Below are 14,403 nucleotides of genomic sequence, written 5' to 3'. Positions count from 1 at the left end.
GGTGGTAACAACTTGTGCAGAGATCCTCTCTCTAAAGACCCTACATCCTTGGCAAGTTAGGTTGTGGCATGTGGCAAACTTACTGTATATAAAGGTGGTGGGGTGGCAAAAAAAGGGATGTATTTACATTTTTGATATGTACCCCCTTTATCTCTATGAACATATGAGTCTAGCATTAATATAGAAAAAAATAATTCCAGGCAAATTTTATACAGTGATAACATTAACAAGGTGGGATATTTTGAAATATGGCATCTATGAGATCTCATTATTGTTGATCCATCTATATACAGTTTTTGGATTTCTGTATATATATATATATATGTCCTTCTTTATATATATATATATATATATATATATATATATGTATGTATGTTCTGCGATCACTCAAAAACGCAACCATCGATTTCAATAAAACTTGGTATACTCCTTGCTACCTGGAAATAAATCTTGGGGGGGGGGGGGGGCCTGGGGTCACAGCATGTACCGTTCCTGAGATATTCCACATGACCTACATTAGCCAATAGAAGCCTGCAGGTCTTTCTCTTCATATCCCAACTGCCATACACACGGTCACATGTCCCTGATCAGCCAATAGAAGCTCGCAGACCCTTAGTCTCCACATACACACAGTTTTACACCAGGTTTCTATAACAACCCAGCCATTTTTTTTTCAGTGCTGCAGGTCAGCTTTAAAGAGACAGGGCGCTGTGGATGACACTGTTAAGGGAGCAGAGTGGTGTCGAGGTCACAGTTCAGGGGGCAGGTAGGGTGGCCATTCAGGCCACCCTCAAAAGACGGAGTTAAAAACCCTGCCCTAAGCCACGCCCATCCCACTCCACAGCCAATGAGGATTAATAAAATGAAGGTGAAATTCAACTTCTGTCAGATGCAGAGGATCGAGGGAGGGCAACTTTCTCCCTGCAGCTCATGCTCAGACAGCACAGTGCTGCTGTCTGAGAGTGAGCTGTTCAAAAGAACACCCCTGTGTCCGTCCAGGCCCTGCGCTGGACGGAGGACAGGGAGTCTGAAAGACAGAATGTCCAGCCTAAAACCGGACCTCAGGCCACCCTAGGTGCAGGCTGCTGTGGAGGTCACAGTTAAGGGGACGGTCCGCTATGGAGGTCAGTGTTAAGGGGAAGATTGCTGTAGAGGCCACTGTTAAGGGGACGGGGTGTTGTGGAAATCACTGTTAAGGAGATTGGGTACTGTGAAGGTCACTAATGAAGGGGCGGCCGCTGTGGAGGTCACTATTAAGGGGGCAGGATGCTGTGGAGGTCACTGTTAAAGAGGCGGGCACTGTGTAGGTCCACTATGGAGGTCAGTCTTAAGGGCCAGGGTGCTGTAGAGGTCACTGTTAAGAGGAAAGGGTGTTGTGGAGGTCACATGTTAAGGGAACAGAGCTCTGAAGAGGTCACTGTTAAGGGGGCGGCCTATTGTGGAAATCACTGTTAACGAGATGGGGTACTGTGGAGGTCACTAATAAAGGGGAGGCTGCTGTGGGAGAAGTCCTGCCTGTCACCATCCAGGCGCATAGAATTCCTGGGTTTCCTGGTAGATTCGGAGGCCGAGTCCCTCAGCCTCGCCTTGGAGAAGGTGCGCGCAATTCGCAAAGCATTGCGACGCACTTTACGCCCTTTCTCTGCGCCATCTGGCCCACATAATCAGCCTCCTATCAGCATCCATCCAGGCTGTCTTCCCGGCGCCCCTCCACTATCGGGCCCTACAGCGTTTGAAGATCACCCATCTTCGCGGGGGGGCCTCTTATGCAGATGTCATCTCTTTGGATGCCGAGACACGAGACGAACTGTCTTGGTGGATCCACAACCTATCGGCCTGGAACGGCAGGGCCATCTTCGGCTCTTGCCCGGAGTTCACTGTGGACTTCGATGCCAGCCTACTCGGATGGGGAGCCCACTGCGACGGGGTGTCCACGGGGGGCTTGTGGTCTCAAGAGGAGTCCAACCTCCATATCAATGCCCTCGAGTTGCTGGCTGGATCCTTTGCAATCCGGAGTTTTACGAGCGACACGGTGAATGCTTGCATTCGCCTGCGTATGGACAACGTGTCTGCGGTGAGGTATGTCAACCACTTGGGCAGCACTCGCTCCGCCTTACTAGCGCGGTTGGCGAAGGACTTTTGAAACTATTGTTTTTCCAAGAACATCGAGGCGGATTGGAGCTCTCGCCATTGGGCAGGCAGCAGCGATTGGAAGCTCAAGGTATAAGTCTTCGGGGATATCTGCTCTCTGTGGGGCCCTCCGTCTGTGGACCTTTTTGCCTCCCGGCTCAATACCCAACTTCCGCGGTTCTACAGCTGGAGGCCGGATCCGGCGGCGGACGCGTTTCTCCAGGATTGGTCCAGCGCGCTTCTCTACGCTTTCCCTCCATTTGCCCTCATTCCCAGGGTGCTCCTTCAGGTCAAGCGGCAGTTGTCCGAGTTGGTTCTGAAGGCCCCGTTCTGGAGGTCTCAAGCATGGTTCCCTCAACTCAACTGGAGTTGACGGTGGATATTCCCAGGTTGTTGCCGGCCCTTCCGGACCTGATCTTAGGTCCCCCCGGCCAGTCTCTCCCTGCCTCTCCTGGCCTGGAGGATCTCGGGGTTCCCGGGGTATTCCAAGGACTTCCGGTCTCGACTAGACGCCTGCTGGCCAGCGCTTGGGCCCCCGGCACTCGACGCTCATATCGAAGGCTTGGGCTAGTTGGTGCGTGGGACGGGACCTGCATCCTGTATCAGCACCTGTTCCAGCCGTCCTTCGTTTCTTGACGGCGTTGTTTGAGGAGGGCCGTGCCTACCGGACCATCAACATGTACAGGTCTGCAATTTCATCAGCTCACCAAGGAGTCAATGGCCGCCCGGCTGGGCAACACACGCTTGTGTGCCGCCTTCTCAAGGGTGCACGCCTGTCTCGACCCCCTAAACCTAGATATACTTCTACCTGGGACGTTTCTTAGGTTCTATCGCTTTTTTCTTCCTGGCCTTCCAACACGGATCTCTCCCTGCGCCAACTTTCGGCCAAGCTGGTTTCTCTCCTGTGTTTGGCGTCTTGCAGACGGGTTTCCGACGTCCAGGCTTTGGACTTTGCTGCTAGGTCATTCACGCCAGATGGGGTGTCCTTTTTAGTTTCTAGGCACACAAAGACATCCTCTCGTTCGGTCTCTTACCCGGCTTTTCCGGCGAGGCCAGACTTGTGTCCAGTCGCATGCCTTCGCGAGTATGAATTTAGGACCCAAGCGCACTGCTCTCTCGCCTGTCCAAATCTTTTCCTCTCGTATCGCTCTCTGTTCGCCCCTGTGTCTACTACCACTTTGGCCCGTTGGGTCAAATGGATTCTTTCTCTGGCCGGAGTGGACACTTCCGCCTTTACGGCTCATTCCACGCGTAGCGCTTCGGCCACTTCCATGTTGACTTCTGGAGCTCGGTTGCAGGATATCCTCAGGGCGGCCGATTGGTCGCGGGAATCCACTTGCCGGAGGTACACGCCGGATCCGGAAAAACGCGAGTGAACTGAAAGCATTTGAAGACGGATCCGTCTTCAAAATGCTTTCAGTGTTACTATGGCAGCCAGGACGCTATTAAAGTCCTGGTTGCCATAGTAGGAGCGGGGAGCAGGGAAGCGGCATACTTACAGTCCGCGCGGCTCCCGGGGCGCTCCAGAATGACGTCAGAGCGCCCCATGTGCATGGATGACGTGCCATGCGATCACGTGATCCATGCGCCTGGGGTGCCCTGACGTCACTCTGGAGCGCTGCGGGAGCAGCGCGGACGGTAAGTATACTGCTCCCCCGTTCCCCGCTACACTTTACCATGGCTGCCAGGACTTTAGCGTCCCGGCAGTCATGGTAACCATTGAGAAAAAGCTAAACGTCGTATCCGACAATGCGCCGAAATGACGTTTAGCTTAAGGCCGGATCCGGATCAATGCCTTTCAATGGGCATTAATTCCGGATCCGGCCTTGCGGCAAGTGTTCAGGATTTTTGGCCGGAGCAAAAAGCGCAGCATGCTGCAGTATTTTCTCCGGCCAAAAACCGTTCCGTTCCGGAACTGAAGACATCCTGATGCATCCTGAACGGATTTCACTCCATTCAGAATGCATTAGGATAATCCTGATCAGGATTCTTCCGGCATAGAGCCCCGACGACGGAACTCTATGCCGGAAGACAATAACGCAGGTGTGAAAGAGCCCTTACAGTTAATATATTGTTTGTTCATATATGTTTGGTTCTCTGTGCAAGAAGTAAAGTCTTTTGATACGTAAATAACAGAGCAGCAGGTGCAGACATTGTGGCCACATTTATATGTACCTTTATGTTGTAACCACGTTTTATTTTTGCCAGTGCTGTTATCTTAAAATAAACTGGGGAATAAAGTATTACCCAATGTCTTTGCTTGTCTCGCTACACACTGAATTCCCATACTGACTACTTCAGCAAAACCTGGGTCCATTTGAAGAACTGACAGATGTTTTTTCATAATTTGACAAACTTTGTTGTATTGTGGACTATATGGGGTTGAAAACACCGCTCTGTTTCTATCCTGTGGTTTCCCTTTTGGTGTGTCCACATCTCTGAGTAATTCAGTTCTGTCTCTCTGACTAACCAGTTTTAAGGCTCTGTTCACACTCCAGTCAGGATAACTGCGTCTCATTAGTCTCTGAACTATGTCAGTGGATTATTTTTGGTAGTCTTGTTCACATGTGCAATTCCGCTTTGCTCTGACTAGTTCACCTACAGGTATACTTTTAATTGTATGTGCAGGATGACATGAGTTACCATGGAGTACAGTGTTACCTGCCATCATTTTTCTATAAGTGGATGTAATAATCCTCCCTGTGTCTGGTGAAGCTGTCAGATTCAAATCAAGAAAGGAAATTTCCAAAGGAACACAGTGATATGTATAGCACGAATTCACTTCAATAGGTCCGCAAATCTGAAGATGCGGTGTGGAACGTAACGGAAGCACTACGAAGTGAATGGGGTCGCGATCTGCATGCAGCTGGCCCATGGTCGGTGCCAGTGCATTGCGGACAGCAAATTGCGGACCGCACTGGCACTGGCACGGGCAGTGTGTGCAAGAGGCCTAAGGCTACTTTTACACTAGCGTTTTTTGTGGATCCGTCATGGATCTGCAAAAACGCTTCCGTTACAATAATACAACCGCATGCAACCGTCATGAAGGCATCTGGTTGTATTATGTCATATAGCCATGATGGATCCGTCATGAACATCATTGAAAGTCAGCCAAATGGAACAGAATGCATTTTGTAGCATTCCGTTTCATTCAGTTCAGCTTTGTCCCCATTGACAATGAATGGGGACAAAACTGAAGCATTTTCTTCCGCTATTGAGATCCTATGACGGATCTCAATAGCGGAATTAAAAACCCTAGTGTGAAAGTAGCCTTATGTATACACAGATCTGTGAGTCACTGATAGGACCACCCACATGGCTACTGAGCTGATAAATATCAAGTTTTGCTGAATCTTTTCCCATAAATCTATATATCAATCTGTGCAGCCCCCTCTGCTCTATGACAGGCTGTGTGCAGTACTGTTATGGGATTGTCTCCCAATTAACATACTAAACCTTTGACAGCAGTCACTGAGATTAATTAACAGCTGACAATTCTCACACGTTTCTATCTTACTCCAAAAAATCTCTCTTTTATTTTAATATTAAAACCACAATAGAAAAAGTACAAAGATACAGTATAAAAAAAATCTAATATCGCGTATGTACGCTTTTCTGATGTTCTCTAGGACATCCTGTCAGTGAGACAATAACAGCCTTTAACATTTTTCCTCCAAATATATAGGGAAGCCTACTCTAACTACTCTACTTGTCAGTAGTGATGGCCAGTTCGCCTGCGAACACATGCGGGCTGCCATAATTTTTCACAAATGCGGTCAGCAGGAGCAGGCAGTTCTGAGAACAGCCACCGGGGGCCTTCATCGGGCTGTTATCGGAACTGCCTGCTTCCGGTGACCGCATTTGTTTTCAGACCGGCTCGCGGCACAGGCACAGGTAAGGGCCTGTGCCTCGCCAGCTTTCAATAAATGTAGCAGAGCAACTGAATCAATGAATTAGGAAATCTCTGGATCCATGTGAGGTACAGGGGTGGTTCTAGCTTTGTTAGAAAGAGATTGTCATGTACTACATGAAAAAAAAATCACAGAAAAAGAGATAATGCACTAACAAAATAGATGCAAGCATTATATATGGACTAAGCCCTAATTCTGATGTTATAATATCTATTTTGTGCATTAATGTCTTCATTTTATTTCTGTGATTTTTTTTTGTATGTGGCCAGGGGATCTCCACATTTATTACTTAAATTGCTCTGCTAGATTTTCAGATTCTATTAAAGCTGGCTGTCGAGGGGGTGTGACTTTCTCATGGGGCATCTCATCTCCTCCAGCACCACAGCACCTACCACATTAAAGGGGTGTTATCATCTTGCTAAATCAGACAGAGTTGCAGTTACAGCAGAAATCACTTCCTGGTTTGAGGCTTCTAAAGCTGGGCGGGCTTAGAAAGCTAGAGTGAAGGCTGGCCACGCCTCCTTATGACATCACACTGAGAGCTCAGTCCAGCGTGCTCCTTCATGTTTATATTATGAGTCATCAGTCTGACTGGCACCAGGCAGTGTCTGTGAAGCTCATCTGTCCTGCTGTGGATTCCGATCACTCAGTGGTCTTTTAGAGTGACTACCATTTGGATGTCTTGAATACTAACTACACATAACACTTTTCATATCTATTCCAAACCGTATATGTGCAGCAGAAACTGTAATTCACTACAGCCCAAATGCATCTCTGCTAGTATCCATATGATTTGTTTTTTTGACTCCCATAAAACAACCACTGAACAGCACAGATGCAGATTTGTTACCATTAGAGCTGTACTACATTTGAGTAATAACATGCATACCTAACTCTGCTGCATATCAGTGTATTCCACTCCTCCACTTGTACTCTCTCACCACTACTTTATATATAGACATTTCTTGCTTATCCCCTCCACAGCAATCACTAGGGATGTACCACCGCACACCTAACTCTGCTACATATCCATATAGTTGCCCCCTGAGTCCATACAATTCATAAAGTTGCCCCCTGGGTCCATACAATTCATAAAGTTGCCCCCTAAGTCCATACAATTCATAAAGTTGCCCCCTGAGTCCATACAATTCATAAAGTTGCCCCCTGAGTCCATACAATTCATAAAGTTGCCCCCTGAGTCCATACAATTCATAAAGTTGCCCCCTGAGTCCATACAATTCATAAAGTTGCCCCGAGTCCATACAATTCATAAAGTTGCCCCCAGTGTCCCTACATTACATATACAGGTCCTTCTAAAAAAAATTGCATATTGTGATAAAGTTCATTATTTTCTGCAATGTGCTGATAAACATTAGACTTTCATATATTTTAGATTCATTACACACAACTGAAGTAGTTCAAGCCTTTTATTGTTTTAATATTGATGATTTTGGCATACAGCTCATGAAAACCCAAAATTCCTATCTAAAAAAATTAGCATATTTCATCCAACCAATAAAAGAAAGGTGTTTTTAATACAAAAAAAGTCAACCTTCAAATAATTATGTTCAGTTATGCACTCAATACTTGGTCGGGAATCCTTTTGCAGAAATTACTGCTTCAATGCGGCGTGGCATGGAGGCAATCAGCCTGTGGCACTGCTGAGGTGTTATGGAGGCCCAGGATGCTTCGATAGCGGCCTTAAGCTCATCCAGAGTGTTGGGTCTTGCGTCTCTCAACTTTCTCTTCCCAATATCCCACAGATTCTCTATGGGGTTCAGGTCAGGAGAGTTGGCAGGCCAATTGAGCACAGTAATCCCATGGTCAGTAAACCATTTACCAGTGGTTTTGGCACTGTGAGCAGGTGCCAGGTTGTGCTGAAAAATGAAATCTTCATCTCCATAAAGCTTTTCAGCAGATGGAAGCATGAAGTGCTCCAAAATCTCCTGATAGCTAGCTGCATTGACCCTGCCCTTGATAAAACACAGTGGACCAACACCAGCAGCTGACATGGCACCCCAGACCATCACTGACTGTGGGTACTGACACTGGACTTCAGGCATTTTGGCATTTCCCTCTCCCCAGTCTTCCTCCAGACTCTGGCACCTTGATTTCCAAATGACATGCAAAATTTCCTTTCATCCGAAAAAAGTACTTTGGACCACTGAGCAACAGTCCAGTGCTGCTTCTCTGTAGTCCAGGTCAGGCGCTTCTGCCGCTGTTTTTGGTTCAAAAGTGGCTTGACCTGTGGAATGCGGCACCTGTAGCCCATTTCCTGCACACGCATGTACACGGTGGCTCTGGATGTTTCTACTCCAGACTCAGTCCACTGCTTCCGCAGGTCCCCCAAGGTCTGGAATCGGTCCTTCTCCACAATCTTCCTCAGGGTCCGGTCACCTCTTCTCGTTGTGCAGCGTTTTCTGCCACACTTTTTCCTTCCCACAGACTTCCCACTGAGGTGCCTTGATACAGCACTCTGGGAACAGCCTATTCGTTCAGAAATTTCTTTCTGTGTCTTACCCTCTTGCTTGAGGGTGTCAATGATGGCCTTCTGCACAGCAGTCAGGTCGGCAGTCTTACCCATGATTGTGGTTTTGAGTAATGAACCAGGCTGGGAGTTTTTAAAAGCCTCAGGAATCTTTTGCAGGTGTTTAGAGTTAATTAGTTGATTCAGATGATTAGGTTCATAGCTCATTTAGAGAACCTTTTCATGATATGCTAATTTTTTTAGATAGGAATTTGGGGTTTTCATGAGCTGTATGCCAAAATCATCAATATTAAAACAATAAAAGGCTTGAACTACTTCAGTTGTGTGTAATGAATCTAAAATATATGAAAGTCTAATGTTTATCAGTACATTACAGAAAATAATAAACTTTATCACAATATGCTATTTTTTTTTGAAGGACCTGTAGTTGCCCCCAGTGTCCCTACATTACATATAGTTGCCCCCAGTGTCCCTACATTACATATAGTTGCCCCCAGTGTCCCTACATTACATATAGTTGCCCCATGTCCCTACATTACACATAGTTGCCCCCAGTGTCCCTACATTACACATAGTTGCCCCTAGTGTCTCTACATTACACATAGTTGCCCCCAGTGTCCCTACATTACATATAGTTGCCCCCAGTGTCCCTACATTACACATAGTTGCCCCCAGTGTCCCTACATTACACATAGTTGCCCCCAGTGTCCCTACATTACACATAGTTGCCCCCAGTGTCCCTATATTACACATAGTTGCCCCCAGTGTCCCTACATTTCACAAAGTTGCCCCCAGTGCCACTCCTATTCAAATTGTCTGCCCCTCTGTTTCATTGCATTAGATAAATGTGTCCCCTTCAAAACAATAGTGTTTTCTGTCCCCTGAACCCCTTTATTGGCACATATTCAATAATCGTTGGTGGATTAGTGGGGCAGTAGACTTACCTATTAGGAAATAGTATCCCGGTCCTCAGGCGTCCATCCGCTCACTTTGCTGCCTCGCCGGAACTGTTCGGACGGCCGCACATGAGCGGATCTTTCTCAGACGCGATGGATATTCTGCGCATGCGCGGCCGCCCGAAAGGGATAAAGACATGCGCGCTCTGGTCTAAATGCACAGGACAGCTGCAGGATCGCAGAGATGAAGTGCGCAGGCGCGGCCCATGGATGCAGCAGGCGAGATGTGGCCGTATCTATGGGCAGCGCCAGTAAACAACACAGATACAAAAATGAAATTTTAAAGAGATAGGTTGCTTATTTTTAATGCAATGTATATCAAAAAGTTTTCAGTGGGGGCAAAATAATCTAATTAAAACTGATCAATAAGATGATAATACCCCTTTAAGATGTAATCTTCCCATATGTAACATGCAGTTTCATATGTAGTCTTTAGCATCTATTCTAATCCCTCCCAGTTCCCTTGAACAGACTAAGGGCTCATGCACACAACCGTATTCCCTCCGAGACATACGGTCCGTGAGCCATATGTCCCGTAGCAGCATACATTATGCGCACGGGAGAGCACAGCATCATAGATTACTATGATGCTGTGCACATCGGGCTGCCCGCGGGGCTATTGTCCTGCACTCATAAGATCATAACTTCAGCACCATCACAAACATAAACCAAAATAAACACCTGTCCATCTGGGCTCTACCTAATACAGAGATCTTCTCCCTGACTCACCTAAAAAAACTCAGTTTACACACAGGATCTCTTGCTCCAACCCTTCCTGTAGGGTCACTTTCTCCCCCCAGTCATACACAGGGGGTTGTCTTATCCCTCCTTGATTATAGCCCAGCTGACCTCACCTGTGATCTCCTCAGCTAAAGGTAATATCTGTAGTGGACTAGGGGTGTGGACTGGAAGACTCCCACTACCAACCTGTCTCCCAGTCCAAGGAAATCCAGCCCATACAAGTTTAAACAACACAATCTCCAGCAAGGTATGCCTTGCTGAAGCAGCACTATTTCTGGATTTCAGTTATCTCACCCAGCTAAACTTAACCACCGGGTGAAATAACCCCCCCCCTCCCCCCCCCCCACCATACCTCTACTGTGTACTTTAGGCTGCTGGACACTTATAAATGGGCCCTAGTAGAGACCCTCGGGAGGTAAACCCTCAGTATACAACAGTATACAACCGGTCGCAAGACCGAAAATCCCTGTAGGGGCGCTACCTATTTAAACTAAAAGATATAAACTTTATTGAGTCAATTAAAACATGGTCTATAGTAAACCATAACCCCACAAAACATAAAAACTATCAGGTACTGTGCTGGTTTCTAAGTTGCTATTTCTTGTGATCCTCTCAACAATGTTTCAAGGAAGGGAAAGAATGAAAAGGGGGAGGGTGAATGGTTGCACCTTCTGTATGCAGTTGCACTGCACAGAGAGGAGATAGGTCCTTAAATAGGAGATATGAATTGATTTGGGCCCAAATCAATAATTATATATTCCTGTCTCCGCAATCTGCACTCATATGTGCATTGCTTATTCACTGCCTCTTTACTGCCATCAAGGCTATGACATTGACACACTCCCTCGTGCAATTACACTCATTGCGCGTTTTGCACTGTAATATTTTTACATGCACCAGACCAGAGCACTAATAACCTGCCTAAAAGTAATGCGCCTAATACTAGTCCTCACCCGACATGTTTCGCCGTGATGCGGCTTCATCAGGAGTTCGGGGTATTAGGCTAATACCCCGAACCCCTGATGAAGCCGCATCACATTGCACGAGGGAGTGTGTCAATGTCATAGCCTTGATGGCAGTAAAGAGGCAGTGAATAAGCAATGCACATATGAGTGCAGATTGCGGAGACAGGAATATATAATTATTGATTTGGGCCCAAATCAATTCATATCTCCTATTTAAGGACCTATCTCCACTCTGTGCAGTGCAACTGCATACAGAAGGTGCAACCATTCACCCTCCCCCTTTTCATTCTTTCCCTTCCTTGCAACATTGTTGAGGGGATCACAAGAAATAGCAACTTAGAAACCAACACAGTTCCTGATAGTTTTGTGGGGTTATGGTTTACTATAGACCATGTTTTAATTGACTCAATAAAGTTTATATCTTTTAGTTTAAATAAGTAGCGCCCCTACAGGGATTTTCGGTCTTGCGACCGGTTGTATACTTTAAGCTGCTGAGAGCAGTTATTGGCTGCAGTGGTCACATGCCATATTAGGACACATCAGTGCTGCAGTTTGTAGTAAAGCAGCGGCAGGAGGACTGGACCAACACCACAGAGAATGCAGCTGGAGAAAGAACTTAGTATGCACTCATACATATGTAATTATCTTGGACAACGCCTTTAAAACTGCAATCCACCCAAGACTCGGCAAGAAAGTTGTGAGAAAGATAACTGTTGATTTATCAGCCTGATTCGTTTAGTAACATGCATGTAAACTGATTTCTACTCCTTGTCCCAGCCTTGACATCTCATCCAGTGCTGCTGCCATTTTGACGCACTCCATTTTTATTTAGCATGCAATAAGTAAAGTCTATGGGGCACATTTATTAAGACCGGCCGACCCAGTGGGGGCAGAGGGACGTTGAGACACATGATTTTGGAGTGTACGGTTATTGCAGACCTCTGGACGAAAGTCCATGTCTATCTGAAATCTAGACTGAATTCCCGGCAGTTATATCTCCAGAAGTTAGTCTACTGGGCCTCATTAATGAAATGACTCCTAAGAAGCACAATAGAATTCTCTATAGGTTATTACTGTTTTATGCCACTTAATTGGAAGCCCCCAAAGAGTCCTTTCTTATCCTACTGAGTTCTGCTTATTAATGCGGCATTACCTATGTACAAACTAATCTTTGCTGCCAGGGGTACACCGGATCACTTTGACATGATTTGGGGCCTCTGGTTGGCTAACTCAACATCAGGGTAATCTATAGTACTGACTCTGTGGGTCGCTGCCTGTATGTGTGCTGTGTGAATGTTAGGCAATCGCAGACCACTGGTCTTCTTCATAATCAGAAATATTAGGGTTATCGTCCGAATTTGGAGGTGTATTACTCCTAATTGATATGCAATTGATATTACATTTGGTTGTCAGTTGAATGTCAATGACTTTACTTTTCTTTCATGTTCGCTTTTCTTGTCTTAAAAATTTGAAAATAAAGCATATAAAAAAATTAAATAAAAATAAAAATAAAGGATCGGCTGGCCCATCCCCTTCCCCGCCCACGCCATGACCACAATTTTAGACCTGGCATGAGTGGGGAGAAGTCGCTGATTGTGACGCAACTAACCCTTGCACCCCAATCTGCGTCTGAAATACGCATAATTTAGGTGTATTTCAGATTATTAAATGACCCCCTATGTTCACACCTGCATTCAATACCTCGGTAAAGGTTTATGGGGTTTCCATTACATTTTATGGAAAGAATAGCATCACACGTAGCACTAGTCTTTCCATTCAAATAACAGAGCCCCAGTGGCTAAGTCCATGGGGTTTGTTGTGCTGTCACACCTGGCACACTTCTGTGCTTATTATAATACAGTTAATATACAATTGTTTCATAAATGGAGTTAATACTTACACAATTATAACTGTTATAGTTAAATTCAAAGTCTTCATTGATACATGTTCTGGTTCGTGTCTCCAGGACAGTGAAATTAAAAATGCATAATGCGGTTCTGTCTATGGACGCTGTGTTGTTTGTAGTAAATATTCCTGCCCAGAGGAGACCTTCTGAAGACTCAAATGCAAATGAAGATAAGATGATTTTTCTTTGTGGGTTGCTCCCACATATGAGGTTGGACTGGGTATGAAATATCAAAGTCGTTGTATCTACATGTAACACGACAACCCTGGGACTGCCACCAACAGACGGGTAATAAGGGAAGATGAACATGTTCTTCCACTGGAATGCATCAACATAGTTCAGATCTGCTGCTCTGGCCTTCAATGAAACAGAAAGTGCTTCATTATCAATTATAAACGTGCCAGTAATATCTTTTGTTCTTAAAATGATTGTTTTTAACTCTTTATTAGGAAATGTTGCGACAAATAAGTTGATGGACTGTTCTGCAAAGAATATAAAACCTCTAGCTGGATGCTTTGGGTCCTGGGGCACCACACCTGTTACAATTTCTCCTGCAGGCTTTAAGTTGTCGATATGTAGCTCCCTACAGAATCCTTCTTTCCTATTCCAGCACGTCAGCACAGTGTCATTGTAGACAAGTAAGATTTTGTTATAAGTCGTATTGTGGTCACGCTTTTCTTCTCTCATGCAGATTGTGTCATTGTTCCCCTGAGGTCCAGTTGTCTTTAGCCAACGCAGAGTGTAAGTAAATTGGTATAGACAATTCTCGGTGGCAACTATGACATATTTTCCCCCAACGGCAATGTTGTTGATAGGATACATGAAATGGAAAGGTTCCTCATTGTAAACCAGATCCGTCAGCATGAAGATGAAGAGTAGAGAGAGTGGAATCCGTGACATCCTGAGCCACCAGCCTCTCCACCGAAGCTCTGCCGTTATAATATGAGAAGTTCTGCGGCCGTCTTGTATCACATTTAGCTGGAAACCTACAAGTATTGGGTAATTGTGCAGTAGTTCCTGTTTCTAAGACGAGTGCCTAAAGTTATAACTGATTTCTAGTCTCTTGAAATGCTGACTTCCTAAGTTAGGAAAGTATTTTCTGTAATGCCCTCAGTTGATTGTAATGAATTTACACAATGTAGTGCATGCACGGTCATTTCTTCTTTTTTTCTTGTATTTGCTGATTTTTAAAATTAGAACAGGAAGTTTCTGTAACATTTTTTCTTACTGTTTATCAGCTGTAACTAATAAGTTAAGACAAGAGCTCATAAGCACAAGCATGAATCCTGTACAGCTGTGTGCAAAT

At 45.5% G+C, this 14,403-nt stretch overlaps 1 protein-coding gene across 1 annotated transcript in view; it reads right to left on the bottom strand.

Annotated features, from left to right (window-relative positions):
* Nucleotides 1–14,095, bottom strand: part of PLXNC1 (plexin C1) — a 131,945-nt gene extending 117,850 nt beyond the window's left edge. The window contains 1 exon segment of the mRNA XM_044280514.1: nucleotides 13,092–14,095. Coding sequence (XP_044136449.1) covers nucleotides 13,092–13,997 — 906 coding nt within the window. The 5' untranslated portion in view covers nucleotides 13,998–14,095.
* Between the last annotated feature and the right edge of the window lie 308 nt (nucleotides 14,096–14,403).

The sequence above is a fragment of the Bufo gargarizans genome, chromosome 2 (genome assembly GCF_014858855.1).
Source record: "Bufo gargarizans isolate SCDJY-AF-19 chromosome 2, ASM1485885v1, whole genome shotgun sequence".
NCBI lineage: Eukaryota > Metazoa > Chordata > Amphibia > Anura > Bufonidae > Bufo > Bufo gargarizans.
This window is presented reverse-complemented; position numbering and strand designations above follow the sequence as displayed.